The sequence below is a fragment of the Melitaea cinxia genome, chromosome 12 (genome assembly GCF_905220565.1).
Source record: "Melitaea cinxia chromosome 12, ilMelCinx1.1, whole genome shotgun sequence".
Classification (NCBI taxonomy): Eukaryota; Metazoa; Arthropoda; class Insecta; order Lepidoptera; family Nymphalidae; genus Melitaea; species Melitaea cinxia.
In genome coordinates this window covers 4,080,502-4,107,019 of record NC_059405.1, presented here as the reverse complement: position 1 = coordinate 4,107,019, position 26,518 = coordinate 4,080,502, and the positions used below count along the sequence as shown (strand labels likewise).

Here is a 26,518-nt window from a genome sequence, read left to right as displayed (position 1 = left end):
GTTGACGAGTGATTAATTATTAACGATTAATGTTATTGTCTCGTGTTGAAGTATATACTAAAAAGTGTGGGTTTTTTGTTGTATTTTCTCAACTGAGGTAGGGCACAGCAGGAATTTCCTGCTCAAAATATGGAGCAGCCCGACTGGGGTAGTACCTCGACCTTACAGAAGATCACAGCAAAATAATACTGTTTTCAAGCAGTATTGTGTTCCTGTTGGTGAGTAAGGTGACCAGAGCTCCTGGGGGGATTGGGGATTGGGTCGGCAACGCGTTTGCGATGCTTCTGGTGTTGCAGGCGTCTATAAGCTACGGTAATCGCTTACCATCAGGTGAGCCGTACGCTTGTTTGCCGACCTAGTGACATAAAAAAAAAAAAAAAAAAAAAAACCAACCCGCCTGCCCAGCGTGGTGACTACGGGCAAAACACATGAGTTCACGTTATTTTTGGCGTAAACTTGTGGAGGCCTATGTCCAGCAGTGGACTGTATAGGCTGTAATGATTTTGTTGTATTTTAATTATATGTATGTATGTATTTCGAAAAATAATTAAAAACTGCACATAAAATCAAATGAACTTCTAAATACGCCTGCATCGTTTATTATGTCTATACAAAAATCAAAAAAGTAATTTAAATAACATGTTTTGCAGCCAGTCGTAAGCCTGGATAAAATATGAAGGGAAGTTAATTTGATTATATTATCCATCAATATTAACGTACGTAACGACATTCGTATGTGTTACAATTTATAACATATAAATACTTCATAACCATAATACAAACAAAAGTAATATAACGTCGCCGTCCCGTACTGATGCTGTATACAGAAATAACTAGTTACGAAAAATAAGCAGTTTCGAAACTAATTACGCGTATCCACGAAACTACGTATAACCGATTACACATAAAAGACGTTACGACCCACGACTACCATGGACACACCATGATGACATAGATTAATGATGTATCTACGCCCTACGGAACAAATGAGGTAAACGGAACGGTATTACGGAACAAGTAAGGTGAAAGAGTCAATAGATAAGCAGTTTGGCTCATATAAACTATAATAATAAGTATAGAAATCGTAATAGTAATGATGAAAATTATAGATTAACGAATCCTAAATAATTTATTTTTAAAGGCAAATATACTAATTAAAAACAGAATTAGGAAACTGAAAATTTTGTGAATCACGATATATCGATTATTTGAAAGCAAGTAACAACACTACGCTCTCATTAATTTGAATAATTTCCAAACGCAAAATGTCAAGTAATTGTTTTGCTTTTGAGATAGTCCTAGCCCATTTTTTGTAGTTAATAATGGCAAATTCTCATTGTTTATTTACTTATTTTATTGATTTTAAACTTTCGAGTGTGTTATGTTTATAAAGAAATCGCATATAGTGACTACAATCATGGAAAACGTAAATTTCAGTGATAAAGTTGAAACTTATTTTTCGGAATTGGGTCGATGGTTTGTGGTGTTTGTTTATTTCGTATTAATTATTAAGGTTAAAAATAAAGTGCTCAAATATATGTGATATCTTTCAGGAAAGTGTGGCGCTGTATAGTATTGGGTCAAGTGTTGTCTCTTTTGTTAAGTGGTAAATGTATTCTTACCACCCTCCTACAAAGTGCAACCTGGCAATTTCCTACCACTGGCCAGCTCATTGTACCCTATTTAATTCTTTTTATCTTGTTCACACCATCTTTATTGTGTAGTGGACCTAAAAAAATATTTAGGTAAGTATTAAAAAATTACATACTATATTATGCCAAGTACTATCATAATTTTAATATAAATGTAAAAAAAAAACGATTTGTTTAGTAATAATTACTAGTAATTTAATTATTTTATAATACTATGAAATATATCTTTTTAATTAATGTTAAATATTATCATCAAATGTTTGCCAATATCAATGATCAATTTTTCCTCTAACAGAAAATGGTGGCTAGTGTTAATAGCCTGTGCATTAGATGTGGAAGCTAGCTGGCTCCTAGTACTATCGCAGCGCTTCACCTCAGTACTTAGCTGACAGCTGCTAGCATGTAGCGGGGTCGGAGCTGCATTAGTTGGAGGGGCTTGGAGGGGTCAGAGGTTGGGTGTCGCTCATGTTGCCGGAGCTACATTAGGTCTTATGGCCGTCGTGTGTGTCGTCTGGGCCGATGTGGAGGGAGCTCCCACCGATGGTAATATATTGTGCAGATATTAGTTAGGTTTATCTTAGAAATTAAATTTTTCATGAAGAATTTCATAATTCTGTTTAAGATGAATGTATGTGATGGTTAAAGCAGCATATAATTGACATACATATGCTATGTTATACATTAGATAGCTTAGCTTAGGAATAGTTTAGGGTAAAACATTCAACTAGTTAAAACTATTAGAAAAAAATGGAAACAAAACTACATATATTCAGGGAAAATTTATAAGTAAAGTATATAGATTTTACATTAATATTTTTATGAGTCAGTGTAATTTAAAAAATATATTAATGAGTTAGTTTCTAAAGACTTAAAAATATTTCAGGTAAAAATCAACTAGTAGGCGACATGCTCTGCTTAGGAGGTTCGCTCCTCTATGCAATAGTGACCGTGCTTCAAGAGATAATGCTCAAAACGCACTCGTGCGCAGATTACCTAGCTCTCCTAGGTTTTATAGGCAGTGTCCTATCTTGCTCACAAACATTTTTCTTAGAATTCGGTGAACTATTGACGTTCAACTGGTATGAGATTGAAACAATAGTGCAGCTGGGAAGTTACTGCGGTGTTCAGACAATATTTCAGATATTACAAAGCTTCATGCTGAGAGACGCCGGCTCCATTATACTGCATCTGTCGTTCCTCTCTGCGGATTATTATACTCTTATCGCTGGAATGTACATATTTCAGTTTAAGGTAAACTTAATTTTTCTTATTACTGCAGTATTCATCCTACAAAAATTTTATTTTTTATTTTCCATTATGTATCTTTTACACAATATAATTGTATAGAACCAAATACTCATGTGAAAATAGTACCGATGATTTTGCCAATGACGTAAAATGGAAAAGACAAATATATAGAGACACATGTAGATTGTTCATTGTGGTCGAGATAACATCAAATATTTTAGATAAATATCATAATTTATGTAAATAGTACCAGATAACCATTGAGTCTTAATCATTCGGGGAGCATTTACCGAATTAAGAGCTATGCAGTTAAAAGTTAGATTAGATAGTAATAAATGAATATATACATTAGGATATGAATCCTGCGTCAGGATTTCGAAAAACACAATTCAATCTCCTAGACTACAACAAACAACTCAATGGCATATACAAACATTGTCTTCAAGATGGTATAGCCGTAGGCCTCTTTCTCCATGTAGGGGAAGGACTGGAGCTTAATTCACGCCGCAGCCCCACTGCGGGTTGGCGGATATATTCCCTACTATGAGTAGCAATCACTATCAGGTATTTATGATAACAAGCGGTGACCGACAGCTTAACGTGCTTTCCGAGGCACGGTTGGGAGACCCACAGACAGACAAAGAAACTCGAAAGGAACACAGCACTACACGAAGTATTGCGGTCGCTTGCAACAGTTCCACGCGCTGTACTCGCTGTCGTACCTGCTGGCGCTGGTGGGCGTGTTCCTGTTCAGCGCCCGCCCCACCGGCGCCCCGCCCCCGCCCGCCCTGCCGCAGCTCGTCAGCGACTCCGTGCACTCGCAGGACAATGTTTCTATGTGAGTTTAGATTCATTGTTATTCTCAGTTATTTATTTCTAAGTAACATTTTCATTTATTACGCTTCTGCCTGTAATATCCCACTACTGGGCATAGGCCTCTTTCCCCATGTAGGAGATGGATCAGAGCTTAATCCACCACGCTGCTCCAATGCGGGTTGGCGGATACATTTCCTACTATGAGTGAGTAATGATCACTATCAGGTGTACATGATAACAACCGGGACCGACGGCTTAACGTGTTCTCCGAGACACGGTGGGGAGACCCACAAGGACTGCACAAACACCCAGACCACAACAAACACCTGTATGGCCAATACAAATGTTTGTTATGTGCAGGGGTCGAACCCGCAACCGCCAGCGCAACAGGTACATGGTTTATACCGTTGTGCCAACGCGGCGTCATTTCATTTATTAATTACATGTAAAGTAATGTTTTCGTAACTTTGATGATAGACTTTGACGTAAAACAAAACATATATATTTTTTAATTTCTTTGTTTGGAAGAACCGCTTAGAATTCTTTCATAATACATAACAAAATCTATACAAAACCTAAAATAAAATAAAAACGAGTGAGCTTTAAACCACACGAGTGAAGTACAACTTCTTTAGCTCCATCTAACTTATATCTCCCTCTCAACTTCCAACGCTCTCGTCACGCATTCCCCAGCTTACTCCCCAAGTCGAGCGTTATTACATACATATATATATTTACCACAGTGCAACTGTTAGTTGCGTCCAAAAATTTGAGAAAAGACGAACTTTGAGAACGGACTTGAGGGAAGCCTTTTTGGACTTTTTTTCAACTCATTCCAATTCATTTTATTAAGATACATAAAAGAAAGACTAAAAATTACAAGAATCAGGAAGATACCACATAAACTTTTGACTTTCACTGGACATCAAATATGTTAAGTTGTTGAACTACAGTTGAAAGGAACTGTGTATAAAATATAATTAAATATATTAATTAAATATATTATTTGTACACTTCTTAACCGCTTTTCTATGCGCTGTCCTAAAGGTTGTCTGGAAGAATTCACTCTTTTAGCGATTAGACCGACTTTGTACATCTTCCTCTAATTATACTACTTTTGTTTGTAAATTTTAATGGTGTGTATTAAAGAATATTATTATTATTATTATTTTCAGGGAATTCACAGTGCCTACACTGGACTGTATTCCGCTTTCCGAAGGACTCGAACCCCCGATGAGCAGAGACACAACATTTACATCATTTCTCGGAGGACAAACAAACATGTCCAACATTCCTAACGGTAACATAACCGTTGGACACACAAATGGCATCAATACAAAGGAACCAATTCAAAACTAGTAATATAAAGCTCTTAGCTTCTTATAACGTTATAAGTTAAAATAATTCAGTTCAATTTTAGGACCAAAGCAAATAACCGCCTGAAATGTATTATTTCTACAAAATCTTTGTTATATTCTCAAAGCTAAATATAGTTTGAGCAGTTTTATTTATTTACAGTTGATTACGCTTAATAGTTTTATCATGGTTAGTTTAAAATATAGCAAGTCTTTGGATTGTTAGTTCGCTAGATTTGATACTTGTACTCTTAAAGGAATGTGTATTGAATTATTGTTTCAAAACAATTTTGATCTTGATAGTCATAGAAATATAGTTATGTTCGCTAAACTCTCAAGAATTTAACTGTTCCTTTGTTTCATTATAACAATGGGTAGGTAATAGGCACAAATGATTGTCAAGGTTCGGTAGAAATATTTTAGTAATAATAATAAATTAAGATTGTACGTAGCGCACAGTCAAGATATCGAAAAATTATAGACAATTTATATTATTGAAATAAAATTTTAATTGATAAACGAAAACTGCCATATACTCGAATTTTGAATCAATTTTAATCGATTAGACTTAGTGATGTTTATAAGGAATTTTAAACGTAGTTTCTACTTAGATTTAAGTATAATATTCTATAATATGTAATATTTTCTCGTGGTATATAAAGTAGAAACGTTTTTTAATGATAATTATAAAGTCATGAAATCGGCCATCTTCAACGCTGCATTACATTTCAATCGAACTTATATAAATAAGAAATAGTGCATTTATTAAAAATTTGTAGACAAATCTACTAAGAAGCTTCATATACCTTGTTTATTAAACCAAAGATTTATTCTAGCTACAAATTATTTTAAGTGACTGAAACTATTTCATACTGTGATTTATTTTATATTAAGAGATTATCGCACTGTTATACTTTAAAGAAATTTAATATTTAGTTGTAAACCTACTAGTTCGTTAGCGTCGCTTGTCTAATATAGGATCTTTGTAAAGCTCAATTATTAAGAGTAAGATTGTAATATGAAAATTTAAATGTTTAGTCCGTTAGAAACAATACTTTGAATTGCGAGTGATTAAATGGATTTGAATGTTTATTGAAAGTAGAAAAACTATAAATGTTATGTATAGTCTTCTTCTATAAGAATAGTGGTTGCTCACATATGTTACTATGTTACTTATGTTGTTACAGCTCTTCAATTAATTTAATTTATACAAATAAAGAATTATTTATAAAAATTGACAGTATTAATACTTGTATTGAAAGTATTATCACAGTGTACTAATACATAATTATGGTGGTCCGACGCCTTTGATGTTTGACGACCGACACCGCAAGTCGTACTGCCGCAGCACGTAGGGTTGTCACGGCTTTTTTATAATTTAATTGAAATATTATTATTTGTAATTTATTGTTCTTCATAGCAATGAATACAAAAAGGCATTTCGTGGGGACAAATTCAAATAGAGTTTTACAATGTTTTTTAGAATATAATGTAATTAATGAATAATAAATAAATTTCCAAATCACCTATTATGTTATATAAATGGGCAACGGACAAATATTTTCGGTTTCTTGGTTTAGTGCATTTGAAATTTTTGTTATTTAACTTTATTATTAAAGATTCCACTCTAACAAACATACATACTTACATACGTTTCGAATTACATAAAACCTTTAAAAAATACACAAAATTGCTAATGTTGTGTTTGATATTTTTTGAGATATTTCAATGTTTTGTGTAATGTTTTTCCGCCTTTTTGTTTACATCGGCATATTTAAAAATATGACAAAATGTTTAAGCAATATAAAATAATATTAAAAATAGGTACATAATTATATATATTATATATGATTACATTTCTTTCGTGTGCAGAAATTGATGAAATTGCAGTTCTCTATTTATGCGGGATGACGATGTGCAATCTCTCACAGCACAGCCAGTATGAACCATTGTAATTGCTTTCAAATTAAAACAAACACGCGTCTATTCTAAAAGTCGTGTCCCGAGCCTCTAACTACTTCGGGAGCCAGCGGCGTATACAGCACGGGATCGCCTACCTACGTCTGACGCCTAGCTTAGTTGACGACTGTGTAGAGTGTAAACTCTTAATGTGAAAGATTGTTTTTCTGTCTAGCAATTTATTTGGTATTGATTATAACTTACATAGAATTGATAAATGATTGCCTGAATGTTGTATTTCATCGAATTTTCATAATAGTTTTCTATATGTACACACTTAAAACTTACACAAAACTAATGTATGTACTTAAAAATATTTTTATGTAACTTCTGTTATATATTAACCTTTTAAATGAATCGTTATGTTGCAATCGTATCTAACAATATTTTATGCTTCAAGAAAACAACACGTGGAGCATATACAATACCTATATAATTATTTAACTGCATGTCTCAAAAATTGTCTCATTATATATAGACTATGAAATATACAATGTTTTCGAGAAAACAGTGTTTTTATTTTACATTTCCCTTTAAGGAATAATATAAAAATAAAATAATAATAATAAAACAAAAATCCCGCCTGCGTGAAGAACAACTAATAGAAAATCAACTTAAAAAGCTGGAACAAGATAAAAATTCAATAATTACAAAGATTTGAGGTTTCGTTAACTACAATAGCTTCGCACTACCGACATGTTTGATTTTTTTAACGTCACCTATCTAAGAACACTTGGGCTACGAAGACAAATCTAACGATACCTCAATTATGTAAATCCGTTCAGCGGTTCTGAAGATATGAGGTAATAAATGGCTATTATGTACAATACAGATGTGTCTTTTTAGTTTTATTTTATTTTATTTTTGTATTATTGCCACAGACTTGATCACAACTTCTGAGGATTAACTTCCAAATTACTTAAATTAAATTATTTAACAATTATTATGAAAGTTAAAGTGTTGGCAGCTTATAAGCTTTTGAATTGTATTTGTATATTTTTTCTTCATATACAAGTCGGCAAACAAGCGTACGGCTCACCTGGTGGTGAGCGATTACCGCAGCTTATAGACGTCTGCGACATCAGAAGCATCGCAAGCGCGTTGTCGACCCTATCACCAATTCTCCCCACGAGCTCTGGTCAACTTACTCATTAACAGGAACACAACACTGCTTGAAAACAGTATTATTTAGCTGTGATCTTCTGTGAGGTATAGATACTACCCCAGTCGTGCTGCCCCATAATTTGAGCAAGAAATTTCCTGACCTTTTTTATAATATGTACCTTTGACTTATTATGTGTATCTTTATAAATGTAATGTGTCATCATCATCATCATGATTTCAGCCTAATACAGTCCACTGCTGGACATAGGCCTCCCCAAGTTCACGACACATGAGTTCACTATACACACGTAGATAATCAAACTTATTTCTACAAACCTTTATGAATATATGAATACGTTGAAAACAATATGCCAGTCAAAAAGTGCCCTCAAATACTTTTAATTAAAATGATTTTAAATAATTTTCAAAAAAAAATAATATACTTCGTGATTAAATGAAATTCACATCACAGCAGTGCATATAGTAAATTTGAAGAGCCATGGGTACTGATGCCCACATGTCCGCAACTAACTAGCAGCCAGGTGTGATCACTTATCACTTCAACCTATCGCAGTCCACTGCTGGACATAGGCCTCCACGAGTTCGCGCCAATAATGGCGTGAACTCATGTGTGTTGCCCATAGTCACCACGCTGGGCAGGCGGGTTGGTCATAGGGCGGGCTTTGTCGCACCGAAGACGCTGCTGCCCGTCTTAGGCCTGTATATTTTATAGCCAGCAGTTGGTTGGTTATCCCGCCATCGGTCGACTTTTTAAGTTCCAAGGTGGTAGTGGAAGTGTGTTATCCCTTAGTCGCCTCTTACTACACCCACGGGAAGGGGGGGTGGGGGGGGGGGGTGGCTATATTCTTAGTGCCGTAACCACACAGCAATGTGTAATGTGTAAGTTTATAAAACGAAATATATAATATTTTAGAAATGAAACACACCATTGCTGTTAATACTATATTGAACGAATGAACTTTACAATTAAGAAACATTAACATTACCTTACCAAATTTCAGAGGGAATAAACGAGTATTCATAACTTACTTGAAGTCATAATTATGTTAAAATATAAATACACTGAAAATGACTGCACATCATTTTATTTTATAAGAAAAAACACTTACATGTAATTAATTTTTGTAAAAGAACAATTTTTATATGTTGTGTTTATAATTTGAATTTATAAAACAAATTAGTTACTTTAACAAATCAATTTACATTGAAAATGGACTTAAAAGAGGTCAATGTTGTTAACTAAGTATTCACAATCAAATGTATAATTTTCATGCATTATAATTGAAGCATTGTATGGCATTTTGGAATGAAGCAAACAAAAATTAGTTTCTTTATTGAATATTATATGACTCACAGATCTATTTGTAATACTTGTTAGATTTATTGAAAGTTTTCACAATGAATAATATGTCATAGCAAAAGCTTCAGATGTAATAACATCAAGTAAGAACTTTGACAGAAACAGCTTGGATGTGACATATATCTTGAAAATATGCCTTTTTTCAACGTCGGTCTTGATGAAATTAATGCTTTACAAAATTGTTTTTATATTTATTTCTTTGCTCTGCATGCTTTTACATGTTAAACAGATTGGACGCAGGTCGCATTGTGAGAGAGTCTAAACTGTAGAAGGAATTACATAGAATGTAAATATTTTATAATTTTTCACAAATTCAAGTTTTATATTTTGACTGTACATCTCTTTTTACGGAAAATATTAACAAAGTCAGTGATGGTTGGTTTAAAATATAACATTCATAATTTCCACTGTTTTTAAATTTTTTTAATAGAAATTTTTTTTATAGTCATCTATTTGAAAGAAAATTACAGTTTTACCACACGAGTAAATTATATTTACACAAATACATCTAAGCTTCATCTTCACTTGCTGAAACAGACTTCCTAGATTCCGGTGTAGCAGGTCTCGAGTTCCTTGATTCTGATCTTGATTCCGAATGGGATCTAGATCCGGAACGGCTTCTTGATCTCGATGCGCTCTTTGACTTCGATCTCGAACGGCTTTTAGACCTAGAAAAGTTATTGTATATTCATTAATGTACAGAAAAACTAGACTCGGATTAGGCTCTAAGCATCATCTTTTAGTTTAGAAAACCTTACAATATTTACTGAGATAAAATAAAAGCATTCTTATGATATTAATTTAAAAAACTGATTTTATATGACAAATAGAAACCTATTATTATATTAATTTGAATTAATAATTCTAAAAGTTAATTAATTTTATATGATTTAATTATTATTAATAAATTATTAAATTATATAATGGTCACAGGTAAACAGTAATAAAAAAAATACTGCAATTAAATTTGTTAATTTACCTGGACCTCGATCTAGACGGACTCTTGGATCGGGAACCACTTTTAGATCTAGATCTGCTCTTAGATCTAGATCTGCTCTTCGATCGAGAACGGCTTTTGGATCTCGACCCGGATTTAGATCTAGAGCGGCTTTTAGACCTCGATCCACTTTTAGATCTAGATCTACTCTTGGACCTGGATCGACTCTTAGATCTAGATCGACTCTTGGATCTAGATCGGCTCTTAGATCTAGATCTGCTTTTGGATCTAGAACGGCTTTTAACTGATCCTGAACGCGATCGGCTGCGAGACTTCGACCGGCTCTTTGATCGGGACCTGGAATTAAAGTTATATTAATGACTACTCGTTTCACGATTGATTTTAGTATGAATCTATATATAAATATACAATTTTAGCGCTGATACAACCTCAGACAGTTTTATTGATTAGTAAATCAGTTTTGAATTAGTGATAAAGCTAGTGTTCGTGACAAATTATTATTCACCAAGCAGCTAATGTTAACGTAAAGTAAGTAATTTCCGAGTAAAATAATAATAAACTATTATCACAAATTCTACTTTTCATAATATTTGTATGAAAAATAATGAATCTATTTTATGTATGAAAATGAAATTCTCATACCGATCACTATCAGACGCAGACATGATCCTCTTTCTCCCTTTAGTAGCGGGCGGGCTGCGACTACCGCTGCGACTGCCACTACGACTACGGCTACGCGACTTGCGATTATTATCCGAGTCCGACTCGGATGTCGATATAGTTTCCTTAGACACGATCTTGGCTCGTTGTTTCGCGCCAAGCTTCTCTTCCGCCGTTTTAGCTTTTTCGCGACGTCCGATACCCCTTTCTCCCTAAAATAAAAAAAAATTAAGTTAGTCTTCAGTTAAAACAATCGGTTTGTTAATAATTTTTTGCTAAAATGTTATAACATTTTAAAACTATTTTTGTTAAATAAATACTTATACGATACGAAAAAACAAACACAAAACTAACCAATAACGAGAGCAACATTCTAATTGAAATTAACACAGATTAAGGCCCACAGTTAAAAAAAAAATATTATCGTCGATTCGTACAGATTAGTTACAACCTCTATGCTACCCCAAATCACTACAAGTTGAAAAGGACGGCTTCAGGGAAGAACAGCGCTGTATTCTAACAGATGTAGCACAAGCTGAATCAAGACTTTTGGGCAAAAGTATTTTAGATTTATTTTTCTCTCTCACACACACACATCAGCCTATCGCATTCCACTGCTGGACATAGTTCACAAGTTCGCGCCAAAAATAGCGTGAACTCATGTGTGTTGCCCATAGTCACCACGCCGGGCAGGCGGGTTGGTGACCGCAGGGCGGGCTTTGTCGCACCGATGACGCTGCTGCCCGTCTTCGGCCTGTGTCTTTCAAAGCCAGCAGTTGGATGGCTATCCCGCCATCGGTCAGCTTTTTAAGTTTCAAGGTGGTAGTGGAACTGTTATCCCTTAGTCGCCTCGTACGACACCAACGGGAAGAGGGGGTGGCTATATCCTTAGCTACCGTAACCACACTGCAGATTTCTCTCATTATTCTGTTATTTTTTTAACCGACTTCCAAAAAAGGAGGAGGTTCTCAATTCGACTGTATTTTTTTTATGTATGTTACATTAGAACTTTTGACCGTAAGGACCGATTTCGACAATTTTTTTTTTTAATCGAAAGGTGGTGTGTGTCAATTGGTCCCATTTAAATTTATTTGAGATCTAACAACTACTTTTCGAGTTATATCTAATAATGCGTTTTTACTTGACGCTTTTTTCGTCGACCTACGTTGTATTATACCACATAACTTTTTACTGAATGTACCGATTTTGATAATTCTTTTTTTGTTGGAAAGGAGATATCCCTAGTTTTGTTCCATGATAAGGAAACCAGGATCTGATGATGGGATCCCTGAGAAATCGAGAGAAACTCTTGAAAATCCGCAATAACTTTTTACTGGGTGTACCGATTTATTAATTTTTAATTTAATCGAAAGCTGATATTTGTCATGTGGTCACATATAAATTTTATTGAGATCTGATAACTACTTTTTGAGTAATCTTTGATAACGCGTAGTTACTTGAGTATTTTTTCGTCGCTCTACGTTGTATTACTCGTCGATGTAATTGAAGTCGGTTTTTTTTCGTTTGCGAGCAAACACAATTATTTGTAATGATTCTAACCAAATTAACGTTCTTTCTTTCTTTCTACATACCTTCTTTCGCGAACGCTTCTTAGGAGCATCACTGTCACTGTTAGAGCCACGGTTTTCTCTCTTTTTTCTCGAACGTCCGGTTCCCTTGCCCTCTCCATCACGCTTGCGTTTGCGCTTGCTTTCCTTGCTACGTATTGCAAAAAAAAAAATTAGTTATTAAAAAATATTTTGTTATTTTAATGGACTCTAGACATGTCCGCAGTTGCAATCGAGATTTGATAATTTAACCGTTGGCAAACATTTACGGTTATTATTATGTGTTTGACTATCTTAACATTGTATAATTTATATTTGTAAAGCGTAGCAATACAAATTCTTTATCATATTAGTACAGAACACAAAAGTAATTTCGAGATTTTATTAAGTCAAGTTTTTAAATAACTTGGTCAGCAAACAAGTGTATGGCTAACCTGATAGTAATCGATTACCGTAGCTTGTAGATGCCTGCAACACCCTTCTTCCCAATTCCTCCCATGAGCTCTAGTCACCTTACTCACAACACAATACTGCTTGAAAACAGTATTATTTAGCTGTGATCTTCTGTAAGGTACTAACTACCCCAGTCGGGCTGCTCCATATTTTAAGAAATTTCCTGACTCCTACCTCCTACTCTTACCTCAGTTTGTTGGTTAAAGAGTGTTAAGAAACTGAGACAAGTTTATTGTAATAACGTTATTTTTTTGAAGTTTAAATGACGTATTTACTATCACGTAAACATATCAAATGACATGAGAGATAGTTACAGAGCTGTCTATTTACAGTATATATCGTTATGGATACATTTCAAGTACTTTAAGTGTAAAGTTATCAGCAAATCAAGCAATTAAAAACAGCCACTCTGGTGTTATCTGATCCATATAATAATATCGTAGTATTAGGGCTCAGTGAGGCTTTAATTCTATTTTTATATGATAATAATAATTATTAATATAATAATGCTATACACAGACCGTTCCTCCCGAGGCCGGTCGGGTTCACTGCCAGAGTCAGAGACGTACTCATCTCGCCTCCTACCTCTGCCCTTAGACTTGCTCTCAGAGGGCATTTCGGCGAATAGAAGGGCGTTCTTCGTCTTTTCTTTGTACTCCTGTCGTTTTTGTAGCATTTCTACTGTGCTCTTTGCCTGTTCTTCCTCGCGACGTTTTCTCTCCTCTTCCTGAAAAAGTTATTTCACGTTAAAGATATAATTTGTGTTGTTTTAGTAAATAATTTTGTCATTTTAATTTCTCTGTCAATAAATCCAAGTTAAAAATCACAACAACGTACATTGTTCATTTCAATAAGGTTGATATTTGTTTGCGGCGATTTGTTTTAAGAAAACGTTTAGTTTGAATGCAAGTTTATTCGCAACTGATTAGATCATAGTGGAGTGTACAAATACACGTATAGATTTCTACTTAAACGTGTCTATACGTTCACAACACAAACCGGTAATCTATTTGGACATACGTGGAATAACTTCATGAAATTTGTCTAGATTTTGTTTACCTTGTTAACAAAATAATATGGCAACTGCTAAATAATTTTATATGAGAAGTCTGCGAATTGAACCAAAAGAATATTTTCATACTAATTTTACATTTTTCGTAAAAACATTCAAAAACATATTTAACGCATCACGATCCTTCATAGGTATCATACTAGCTGTGCCCGCGACTTCATCCGCGTGGAATTTAACAAAATAATAATTGTTTGATTCGAAGATTTATAAAATAAATTTCTAAAGTAAAAGTAGCCTAAGTTACTCCTTATTACATCAGCTATCTGTCAGTGAAAGTCCGCAAAAAAACACACAATACATTTGTGCTTACAAACGCCTAGGCAACGGCAAATATGTATATATTCAATACAATGTATGTCATGTGCGGGGATCGAACCCGTGACCTCGGGAGCAGAAAACAGGGTCACAGTACAGCGTCACAATCTACACACAGTCGTATAACGAAGCCGTCTACCCGAGCAATTGTGCGAGGTTTGGAGGGTGAGACGCAGGTGGGCGCGCCAGAGCTGCACATCGCTCGAATTAGTGGCTCGGGACACGACTCGCGGTTGACGCGTGATTGGTTTGACGGCAGCGGCACTAAGTGCGTTCCTGCGCACGAGTAGCTCGGGTCACGACTCACGGTTGACGCGTGATTGGTTTAACGGCACTAAGTGCGTTCCTGCGCACGAGAGCATGAGCGCCATGAGCGGCGCGCACCTGCTGGCGGCGGAAGGCCTCGCGCTGCTCGCGCTGGCGGTCGCGCAGCGTGAGCTCCTCCTGGTGCTGGCGGCGCGCGCGCGCCACGTGCCACTGCGCCTGCGACAGCAGGTCGGCGCACGTGCGCGCCTCGGCCGCCGCCGCCGCGCTCTCGCCGCGCCGCTCCGCGCCCTCCGCCGGCGCGGGCTCGGCCGCGGCCGCGCTCGCGCCGGCGCCGCCGCCCGACAGCCGCTGGAAGTATCTGTGGACGGATTTCAATCTATAAAACGTGATTTTAATGCGTTATCATGACAAATTCTGGTATGGCTATAGTATGCAATGATAAAAAGATTGTAAACGAAAACTTAAGTTTTGTTTTTTTTTTAAGTTTTAATTACTAAACTCGCATAATTTGTATAATTATGAATCGACCTTTACGTTATTGTTATGCTAATTAAAACACCCATTTATATCACAATGTAAGCGAGATTGTCGAATGCCATCCTCGAATACAGCGCCAGCGCCGTGTTGTGCAGCAGCGCGGCGTCGTGTCGTGTCGTGTCGTGTCTGCGGCGCTCGTACCTGTGCGACACGTGCAGCTCGTGCACGGCGCGCAGCACGACGCGCAGCTCGGAGCGCTCGTCCTTGAGCACGTGCGCGGCGAGGCGGCGCAGCGCCAGCGCCGTGTTGTGCAGCAGCGCGGCGTCGTGTCGTGTCGTGTCTGCAGCGCTCGTACCTGTGCGACACGTGCAGCTCGTGCACGGCGCGCAGCACGACGCGCAGCTCGGAGCGCTCGTCCTTGAGCACGTGCGCGGCGAGGCGGCGCAGCGCCAGCGCCGTGTTGTGCAGCAGCGCGGCGTCGTGTCGTGTCGTGTCTGCGGCGCTCGTACCTGTGCGACACGTGCAGCTCGTGCACGGCGCGCAGCACGACGCGCAGCTCGGAGCGCTCGTCCTTGAGCACGTGCGCGGCGAGGCGGCGCAGCGCCAGCGCCGTGTTGTGCAGCAGCGCGGCGTCGTGTCGTGTCGTGTCTGCGGCGCTCGTACCTGTGCGACACGTGCAGCTCGTGCACGGCGCGCAGCACGACGCGCAGCTCGGAGCGCTCGTCCTTGAGCACGTGCGCGGCGAGGCGGCGCAGCGCCAGCGCCGTGTTGTGCAGCAGCGCGGCGTCGTGTCGTGTCGTGTCTGCGGCGCTCGTACCTGTGCGACACGTGCAGCTCGTGCACGGCGCGCAGCACGACGCGCAGCTCGGAGCGCTCGTCCTTGAGCACGTGCGCGGCGAGGCGGCGCAGCGCCAGCGCCGTGTTGTGCAGCAGCGCGGCGTCGTGCGGCGCCACACGACGGGCCCTGAGTAGCGCGGCGCGCGCGGCGCGTGCTCGGCCGGCCAGAGTCTGCGCCCGCGCCAGCCACGTCAGCCACTCCACGTCGTGGTGTAAGCGGAACTTGCGGATGCAGTTCTCATACTGGAATGATTTTTTTCTCACATGTCATATCTGTAAATCGGCGGTTTACGTCACATGTAGTGCGAGACCGCCGGTCGAGCCACTTTTACGGCGTGTTGTCTTACAGTCGGCCCAACGTTGGCAACAAAGTGGAGGAGGTAAGGGAGACTATGTCTTAGAAACCCACACAGATGAGACAAAGTAAATAGCCGAAAGCACCCTTCACATAACCCAGGTTGACGCCGGCCACTACCAGAAAGGATTTGTCCAAGTAGGCAGACGTAAGCCTGGAAGTTCGTACCTAGGCAGGCCCACCGAGACCTGACCACAAAACTAATAGACTAAATAAAAACTAAAGAAAAATTACGAAAAAAATTAGTAACCATCTGTATAGCATTGATGTACTGCTTCTGTTCAACATAGATGTGTGCAATGTTCATCCATACATCTGGAAAGTCTGCAGTCGCTTCTCGCACTTGTGCAAAGATATCACGTGCTTCATTTATACAACCCTGTGAAAAAAATATGATTATTACTATTTGTACAAGTATGTTTAAGTAGAGGAAAAGAGAGTTGGAAAAATAGTTATTAAATATAATGATATTATGATTATAATTTATAAATTTTTACTAAATTAATCTGATGTGCTGTGAATATGTGGAGAGTACAAATGGCTATACACTCAATTAAGATACCCTAATAAGGGTTTACACTTAATCATCAAAAAAATATAGTTATGTTTGCTTGCAAATGAAAAAAAAAACCGACTTCAATTACATGGACCAGTAAGTTAATGTAGGTAGAAGAAAAAAATAATCAAGTAAATATGCATTAGTAGAGATAACTCAAAAAGTACTTGTCTATCTTGATTAAATTTAAATGGAACCACATGACAAGCACTACCTTTCGATTAAACAAAGAATCATCGAAATCGGTCCACCCAGTGAGAAGTTATGAGGTAACAGTGTAACACAGATAAAACAAAATCCAGTCACAGTTAATTTTAAGTGTGCAGTTTAAGTAACCAGTGGTCCCTGTCGGTCAAAGTTTGCTAATTATCAAACTATAATATTTATTTACCTTATGTGCCAAAACACATCCAATTCCATTAGCAGCCCATATATTCTTCGGGTCATTCTTAAGGACTTGCTTATACATAGCCAGTGCCCTCTCTTGGTGTCTCTTCTCTCTGTCTTTTTCACGACACGGCTGGTGTAGAGTTTGTAACCATACATTTCCTAGAAGTTATAATATTTTTAAGTTACTAATATTTTATCTAATTATAAATGTAATATAAAAATTCGTTTATAGTAAATTTTAATAACTTTTTTTCCTTTTCTGATGTTTACATTTTTTTTAATTTTTTTATTTACACCTTTGTGGTTGTCTAGTATGTAAATATAATTTACTTATTTTCTGACACTTTATTATCTATACAATTATACTAGTGCCAAAATGCGTCATATATTTATTTTATGTCTATTTTTAAGGGTTTTTTTTACCATTTGGCCTAACCCAATAAAATGTGTTGTACTTCATAAAAAAAAAAAAACTTTTAGTTCATAATAATTTATATTCCTTACCAAGAGCAATAAGCGAATATGCATCATTAGAAGTAGAAGAGTTCTGCAGAATTCTTTCGAACTTCTTCTGCCCAGGTCCCCATTCCTGTTGGGCTAAATGTAGGTTACCTAACAGAGACCAAGTATCTGGATGCTCTGTGTTCACTTTGAGTGCTTCCTTGAACCAATCTGACGCTTCATAGATTTGACCCTTATCTCGAGCCATGCAACCCAATCTGAAAATATATATTTTTTTTTGTTTAAATGCTAATAATTAATTTTCTCAGTTAATCTATATTTAATATGTCTGTGAGAGAGGGTTTATTTCTTACAAAAAAAAAATCACTTAGAGACTACCAGTCTGATAAAGTAAATTTCTTTCTGTAACGAGCTTGTTCATTGAAGAAGATTATAATATAGACCATCACATCATCATCATCATCTCACAACAGCAAAATAAATTGAACTTACCGTAAATAGCAATCAATATAATTAGGATGTTCCTTTAAAATGTCCTTATATAATTTCTCAGCTTTATTATAAATGCATAAAGCTTCGTTAAGTCTCGCTAAATTATACATAGTGGTAACAGCAATAGAATTGTAATACTGTGCATCCAGAGTCTCGGCGTCGGCCTTTTCCCTGCAAATGTTTAAAAAAATAAAAAAAAAAAACTTAGATATACGACTATTCTACTCTCACTCTTATTATTATTATAACATATAAATAAAATTTAAGCAAGACTAAAGCACTTAAACAGTGGTCAAATTTTGGGAACTCAGGTTGATCCAAGACAAACATGATAAATATCAAATCTCACATTTAGTTTATTTTCTATGACTAGGGTGGCAAATAATACGGCTCATATGACGGTGAGTGGTTCTTGAAGTCTATAGACGCCTGCAACACCAGAAGCGTCGCAAGCGCGTTGCCGACCCTAATCCCGACTCTCCCAAGAAATTCCGGCCATTTTACTCACCACAGGAACACAATACTATTTGAGAGCAACGTTATTTAGCTGTGATCTTCTGTTAGATCGAGGTACTTTCCCAGTCGGGCTGCTTGAGATGAACTATGATAATTTTAACTAACCTTTCTAACGCATCTTCAAGATATTTCTTAGCTTCAGACAAGTTACCGAGTCTGTAGTGTAAGGCTGCAACGTTGTTTAGTATTTCAGCTGGTATATCAGCATTCACTTTTTCTTTTAAAATCTTCATTGCAGTTGAATAAGCATTTAATGAGCCCTAAAAATAAATAACATAGCTAATTTTTTTTAGTGAAATTATAGTTTCAAGATTAATTATTTGAGTTCTAAAAACTTTTATTGTTACAACAGTTATGGATATTAAGAGATATATAACTTAACCATAATGAAAAATATCCCAACCCAAAATAAAAATCTATTCAGAGTAATTAACCGGTATAATATTATTTATGTATATGCATTATAGCTGTGCCCGGCGGATTCACACGTGTTAATTTGAAAAAAAAATTGCTTACAGCCTTCCTCGCTAAATGGGCTATCAACACTGAAAGAATCTTTCAAATTGGACCAATAGTTCCTGAGATTAGCGCACTCATTCAAACAAACAAACAAACAAACTTCAGCTTTATAATATTAGTATAGGTCATGTAGTACCAACAAATTTGCATGATCTTACCATTATAAATGGCAATGATTAAAATAAATAATAGCATAATATTTATAGTCTTACGAAAAGCCAGATACTACGATGGCTGCATAAATAAGACAAATATTCAGAAAATATTCTTTTGGTCACAATGACATAAGTACAATCAATATGTAAAAATTGTTTTCAAAATATATTTAGAACACAAGTTGGTGTAACTACAATTGTTTTATCATATTCATACATATAACAGCATTTTATTAAAACTATAGACTGTATTCAAGTTAAATTAACCGATTAACTTTCCTTTAGTTGTTCTTGAAACAACTAGTCTATATAAAATTATGTTACCTGGAGATCATTTTGTTCCAATATTTGAGCAAGTTCAATCCAAGCTTCAACGTCATCTGGAAATTGCTCAGTAACTTTTTTCAAGTGTTGCCGAGCGATGTCTCTTTGTAGTTGTGAGGGTGAATTGGCATATAATGAACCAAGAATTTTCATTGTTTCATAATTGCCCGGCTGAGCCTTAAGAACTTTTTCGAAACACTGCGCTGCCTGGATAAAAAATTATTGATTAATTAATTGGTTCAGCCTGTTATATCGCATGGCCTTATAGTATTGCTGAGTTATAGTTATATGTTGATAGAACACAATCAATATCAAAAACAACTTTTTTCAATTAGGCTACAAAAACACTTTCGAATCGTCATTTTACAAATTAAAATTATAAAGTGATTATTATTTTTTTAAATAATATAAATTTTTTAAAATAATAATCACTTTATATTTAGATCCTGAAATTCTGCAGAGTAGAATTGGTTAGAAACTCCACAATTACTCTTTTGAAAATAATATAAATTGTGTTTTAGTACAAAATTAATAATATCTTTCATGAAATATAGCTACTCTTAAGTCCACACATCTTTATTAACTATATAATCCTGCACCGAATAATATGCGTTATCTATTAATTTCTTTTTAATAAAAACTTTAAATTTATTTTGAGAATATTGCAAAATACTTTGTGAGATTTTATTATACATGCAATATAAACCAGAGAGTCTCCTTTCTTTTAGATTTTTCGATAGTGAGATTTTACCCAATACATTATTTGACTGGTGTTTGAAAGGTTGTCCGATTGTCTGTGCCTGGGTTTAATTCCACCCCTAGACCGGGTGTAATAAAATGTATACGTACATTTATTTCAAATATTTTGTTATGTATAGTTCTTTTGATGACCTGAGATGTTTATAACCTAAAAGACCTTGCCTACCTCCTGTCCTTAGGAACAGACTTATCTGTTTGAATATATAAAAATTCTTCTTACAAAAAATTCTTCTTGACATACTAACAAAAATATATTTATTGACAATTTGAATTTTTTTTACAAACATATCATAAAAAAATAATCCAATTTAATTTGATTAACAACATTTAAAATAACAGTTCATAAATTTGTAACTTACATTTTCAGTATCCCCCCTATATATATACATTTGACCTAAACCATAATGCGGCAATACAAAATTAGGCGGGGCGAACTGGGTCGCCTGATAATAATATTGGAAGGCTTGAACACAGTCCCCTTGAGCATGAAAAGCTCGAGCAAGATGGTGGCAACTCTCTGCTCTCATCGCCTCATTCTCAGTATTATGAAATGCGTGAAGCGCTAAATGTTGCACTTTGCTATAGTCCTGTCAAATAAATTATTCAAAAATTAATAATCTATACAAAAAATAAATAAAAAAATCGGCGAAATCTATGCGCATAGCTTACGAACTATTGCACCAAATTGTTTTTTTTTTACTATTGGTGTTTGTTATTGTTGAATATGTTATGTATAAAAAAAAAATTAGAAACAAATTATATATTAGTTAGTTGTTAAAAAAAAAGGGGGGGGGTTAATATTTCCTGGGTCAACCAGTCTGTAATAACATTGTTTATGTAAATAAGAAACAATCTGTTGACCATAAAGACTTAAAAGCAAGTTATTTTTATCTTTATATTTATTTAAATTAGTGTAAAACTTTAGAAGCTATGCAAGTTAATAAAATAGAGTTTAAAAACACCAAATCAAGTTTTAACTTCTAATAATTAAAGACGCAATAGTAATTTAAATTGTCTTACATACCTTTTTGAAAAAGAAGTGGTTAGCCAGGTGATTTAGCACCATAGGGTTTTTTGGATCAATTGCATATGCCTTTGATAGCATGATGACGGCCATCTTGTTGGATTCACTTTCTTGTAAGTTCAGTTTCAATATAGAAAGGCCAACTAATGCACCTACACACTGGGGATCCAGTTGCAGGGCTCTCTCAAAGGCCATTCTTAAACAATGATTGATATATTAATAAAAAAAAATTTCTCAAGTGGTTTTGTTGTAACATTATTCTCATTTTCAATTGCTTACTTTTAAGATTTCAGTAATATATGGATATTTGATCGATTTATTTATGTTTTAAATAACATAATTTTAACATAACAAGAAAATAGTATAGCAAATTTATGTAAGTTGTTTAAAAAAACAATAATAAACTCAAAATAATATTATTATCTCTTTTATTATAATAATAATATTGATATCTTTTTTATTATATAATAATATTAATATCTCTTTTATTTTATTAATCTCTTATTCTTGTCCACATACAAAGCTAAGCTATTGTATATTGAGTAAACATATAGGAAATATTATAAATCAATTTACTGTATCATTGTATCTATGATCTATATACTGATATCCATTTATTTATTTATTTTTATATTATAAAAGTGGCTAACAAGTGTACAGTATCCCTGATGATATGATGATATCTTTACGTTTGAGTTTTTATGTAAATATTTTTTTTATGTTTTACAATTTAAGAAAATATTAGAATTCTCAGTAATTCAAGTTATATATTAGTCACATTCATTACCTAGCTTTTTCCTGATTGTTAAGCTTCATAAAACAGTGTCCCATTCCTAAACGTAATGCCGCTGGACTGTTTGGATTAGTTCTCAATGCCTTTTTATAGAAAGCTAACGCTCCGCGGTAGTCTTTCCTATTAAATGCTATACAAGCTTTACCGAGTAAAGATGGAACATTATTTGGTGACTGATTAAGCACAAAGTTGAACTGTGTGTCAGCTTGGCCCATTTTATCTCCCTCGAGAAGACAGAAATATGCTCGCCCAAGAAGATGGTTCTAAAAGATGAAATATAATTAAATAATATAACACAAAGTTTTTTTTTTTTAGAAAAATTTAAAGCCTATACTATAGTTACCTGGTCATACATAATTATTTTATCTGCCATTGTATAAAGGAGAGTTGCTTTTGTAAATAGCTCCTTTTTCTTATCCTTCGACTTCTCTTTGTTAGCTTCTTGAACGTAATACGCAGCCAACATGTCAAGAGCGCGCATTTGATCTCGTTCAAAGTCTCTATAGTCAATATTAGCATCCACACGGGATGCTTCAAGTATTTTAAGGAAATCGTCGATTTTCTTTTGTTTATAATATGCAAGCTGAAACCAGAGTAATATTAATAAAATATATTAATAATAAAACAAGTGCATCACACTCAACAGCTTCCAGTACTATGACAACAGCAAATATCTCTATGACTTATAAGGTTCGGGAATCTAACCCAAGATAACGCATATCAGCTAAAAGCTATAATCACTGATCCAACGCCTCATAAATGTAAAGTATATTAATATATGACACAAGTTTTAGGTTAAATTCACTTACTGCGACATTAATCCAGACGTTGAGCTGGGATCGCTCCTGTTGCAGAATACTAAGCACTTCATCTCCAGAAGGTAGTTGTTCTGGATCTAGGTCTATCACCTGTATATAACAAGCAAATTGATTACGCGTTTGATATTTACTACCTATTAGAAAAAAAAAAACGCGCCGAATCACGTAATATCCTATTTTATCACCTCATCCGTGCTCATCAACGGTATTTCAACCGACATTTTGATGTTTTATTGTAACAATACACTTAATCAAAAATTAAACATATTTTTTTACAAGTTGAGTCGCTAACTTCACAGAAAAATCACACAACTCAAAAACATTGAAGTCAACTTCAACTTGTAACTTGTCAACAATTAATAGATATAAATTATAGGTAAAATATCTGCACTCAAAAAGCATGCAAAAAGCGATGAATAGAATTACAGATAAAATATATATCCTTCGATTATGAATTAGAATCTTTAAAAGGTTGCGTGTCTGGAAAAAATTAATTTTTTATAATCCACGTCGTCGATTTAACAAATATTCGAATCACTTCGTATTCTAGAGTCAATTAAAATCGATTTGAAATAACCGATAATTACAGCCTTACTTATGGCGATGGACAGTTAAAGTTTAAAAGCCACAATGAATCTAAACTACAGAGATCTAAACTGAGTAGAACGAAAATAAATTTAAAATTTTACAAAAAATAGCTCATCCGACGTCTCTCAACGTCTTCGCAAATATGATGATATCGTGTGCGAAACAAAGGTGAGAGATGTATTCGCCGTTGACGTTGATGCCTCGTTCCCCCCAATCCAAGGTCTTACAGTCATGCTCCAGCGCAGTGGTAAACAGTTTCGGTGATATTACTTCTTCCTGTCTTACCCCACGCCGGAGGGAAATAGGTCCTGTTCTCTAGTCCTGGATATGAACGGTCATCATTGTCGCGTCGTACGTACATCTCAGTACCTCGATATATCGCTAGTTGATATGACATCTCTGCAGAGAGTCCAAGACAGCCCGTCTCGACAGAGTCGAAGGCTTTCTCGTAGTCCATAAATGCCATACACAGCGGCTGATTATATTCTTTTTTTGTCTTTTGAATAATCTGCCGAACAGTATGGATATGGTCGGTGCTGTAGCCATTTCGAAACCCAACCTGCTCTCGTGGTTGGAATTCGTCGAGTCTTCTGGCGAAACTATTTATATTTATTTAACAACTAAGGAAAGTGGAGCTGTTCCAAGCTGTACTTGAGTAATTATAAATGCAACTTGAGCAGTTTTTTTAACACTTTGAGCAATGGGGAGAAAAACTAGCTTTTTATCACGACAGGTGGCGCAAAATCGACTGTACCTTTTATGACAGTATCAGCTGTCAAATCGTATGGGTTTTTGCAATTATTTCAGCTTAGTTCTGCTATTTTACTTTAAAATGCCTCAATGTAGTGCGTTAAACTGCAAAAACAGATGAGTACATTTATTTCCTAAGGAAAGTAAGCGCAGAAAACAATGGGAATCGGCGTTACGTATTATAAACTTTAAGGCAAGTAATACTGCACGATTGTGTGCTGCACATTTCACAGAAGAGGATTATTATGGCAAAAGCAAATATACAGGTGATCCAACACAGTTATTCTATGCAATTCAATCAATACCCGTAACTGACAAATACTCAGATGCAAAAGTATATTATGATTTATCATTTTAGGTAATGAACCACTCGCCAAATTTCTTAAAAAGACTGCTGTTCCATCGGTTTTCTGCTTTACTAAGGTAAAACCAGAAAATCCAGCTGCCCTTGAACGACAGCATCGTTTTGAGAGAAGATGTATAAAGAAACTATTTCAAGAATCTCATACTAGTGTCACTATAGAAACTGAAAGAGACCTTACACTGGCAATAGGTCGTGAAGAAGAAGTGAACAATGAAACCACTTCAGCAGCATGTTCACATAGTGCACCTGAATTTGATACAAAAACTACTCAAGTTGACCATGAACACACATATGGGTCTATTAATAGGAATAAGAATAATGATACCTTTATTAAGTTTTACACAGGATTTGAATCATATAAAAAATTTCAGTTAGTGTACTCAACTCTGAGCCCAATGGTTCACAAAATTAGGTATTATGGCAGCTCTGTGATAAATCTGAGTGCAGAAGATCAGTTTTTTTTAACATTGATGAAATTAAGACAAAACAAATGTAATTTTGAACTTAGTATGTTTTTTAATGTCAGTCAAAGTACTGTATCAAATATTTTTATCACATGGGTAAACTTTATTTATCAATTGTGGATAAAATTAGATATTTGGCCCAGAAAAGAATTAGTCCAATATTATATGCCCAGAAGTTTCAAAAATTATGATTCAACTCTCAGAGTAATATTAGATGGAACCGAAATAATAAATAGAGATAGAAGAATAAAAGATAGAGAACTGGCAAATAAAAGGGTTCATATAGAAAGAATTATAGGGTTAACAAAAACATACAAAATTTTAAAAAATGAACTAGACCATAGCTATGTTCCAATAGCAAGTAAAATCTTTTTTATATGTTTTATGTGCTGTAATTTTAGGGAAAGTATTATGAATAATATTAAATAAAATTCTACATTTGGACTGATTTTTTTATGAATTGTAAATAGTCTTTATGTAAGTGTTTATTTATAATAGCAGGTTCTAAGCTATGTACCTTAAAGGTTATCAAATTAATTAACATTTCATTGCTAACAAAATCGTACAACATTTTAAAAAATTAACTAGACCATACCTATGTTCCAATAGCAAGTAAAATCTTTTTTATATGTTTTATGTGCTGTAATTTTAGTGAAAGTATTATGAATAATATTAAATAAAATTCTACATTTGGACTGATTTTTTTATGAATTGTAAATAGTCTTTATGTAAGTGTTTATTTATAATAGCAGGCTCTAAGCTATGTACCTTAAAGGTTATCAAATTAATTAACATTTCATTGCTAACAAAATCGTACAACATTTTAAAAAATTAACTAGACCATAGCTATGTTCCAATAGCAAGTAAAATCTTTTTTATATGTTTTATGTGCTGTAATTTTAGTGAAAGTATTATGAATAATATTAAATAAAATTCTACATTTTGACTCATTTTTTTATTATTTGTAAATAGTCTTTGTACAAGTATTTATTTATAATAGCAGGTTCTAAGCTATGTACCTTAAAGGTTATCAAATTAATTAACATTTCATTGCTAACAAAATCGTA

The 26,518-nt window shown here is 35.2% G+C and overlaps 3 protein-coding genes across 3 annotated transcripts; 2 read left to right on the top strand and 1 right to left on the bottom strand.

Moving 5' to 3' along the window:
- Positions 1-1,417: 1,417 nt before the first annotated feature.
- Positions 1,418-5,075, top strand: LOC123658667 (solute carrier family 35 member F1-like). Its single transcript, XM_045594026.1, is given in 6 exon segments — positions 1,418-1,476; positions 1,554-1,745; positions 1,948-2,195; positions 2,536-2,903; positions 3,596-3,738; positions 4,892-5,075. Coding segments are annotated over 6 exon segments (1,194 nt in total).
- A 4,010-nt stretch (positions 5,076-9,085) lies between these two features.
- On the bottom strand, positions 9,086-23,693 carry LOC123658515 (RNA polymerase-associated protein CTR9 homolog). Its single transcript, XM_045593914.1, has 19 exons — positions 23,471-23,693; positions 23,277-23,375; positions 22,811-23,050; positions 22,462-22,730; positions 21,675-21,870; positions 21,010-21,237; positions 19,892-20,098; positions 18,999-19,153; positions 18,378-18,548; positions 17,928-18,142; positions 17,425-17,582; positions 16,728-16,856; positions 16,103-16,365; positions 14,926-15,166; positions 13,676-13,881; positions 12,726-12,852; positions 11,116-11,345; positions 10,495-10,809; positions 9,086-10,183 (listed from the first exon to the last, which is right to left on the bottom strand). Exons 1-19 carry the CDS (start codon positions 23,504-23,506, stop codon positions 10,024-10,026), a joined length of 3,645 nt encoding a protein of 1,214 aa, XP_045449870.1. The 5' UTR covers positions 23,507-23,693; the 3' UTR covers positions 9,086-10,023.
- Positions 23,694-24,573: 880 nt separating this feature from the next.
- On the top strand, positions 24,574-26,368 carry LOC123658666. The gene is made up of 4 exons (XM_045594025.1): positions 24,574-24,606; positions 24,763-24,889; positions 24,982-25,812; positions 26,355-26,368. Exons 1-4 carry the CDS (start codon positions 24,574-24,576, stop codon positions 26,366-26,368), a joined length of 1,005 nt encoding a protein of 334 aa, XP_045449981.1.
- The last annotated feature ends 150 nt before the right edge of the window (positions 26,369-26,518 follow it).

Excerpts from the sequence above, each read along its gene's own strand:
- LOC123658515 (XM_045593914.1), bottom strand. The coding sequence starts at position 23,506 with ATGTCGGTTGAAATACCGTTGATGAGCACGGATGAG. Across the intron at positions 23,051-23,276 it reads ACGTCTGGATTAATGTCGCA|CTTGCATATTATAAACAAAA; the intron begins GTAAGTGAATTT and ends CTCTGGTTTCAG. Across the intron at positions 12,853-13,675 it reads GACCGGCCTCGGGAGGAACG|CAAGGAAAGCAAGCGCAAAC; the intron begins GTCTGTGTATAG and ends TGCAATACGTAG.
- LOC123658666 (XM_045594025.1), top strand. The coding sequence starts at position 24,574 with ATGGGGAGAAAAACTAGCTTTTTATCACGACAG. Across the intron at positions 24,607-24,762 it reads CTAGCTTTTTATCACGACAG|GAAAGTAAGCGCAGAAAACA; the intron begins GTGGCGCAAAAT and ends TTATTTCCTAAG. Across the intron at positions 24,890-24,981 it reads TGGCAAAAGCAAATATACAG|GTAATGAACCACTCGCCAAA; the intron begins GTGATCCAACAC and ends TTATCATTTTAG.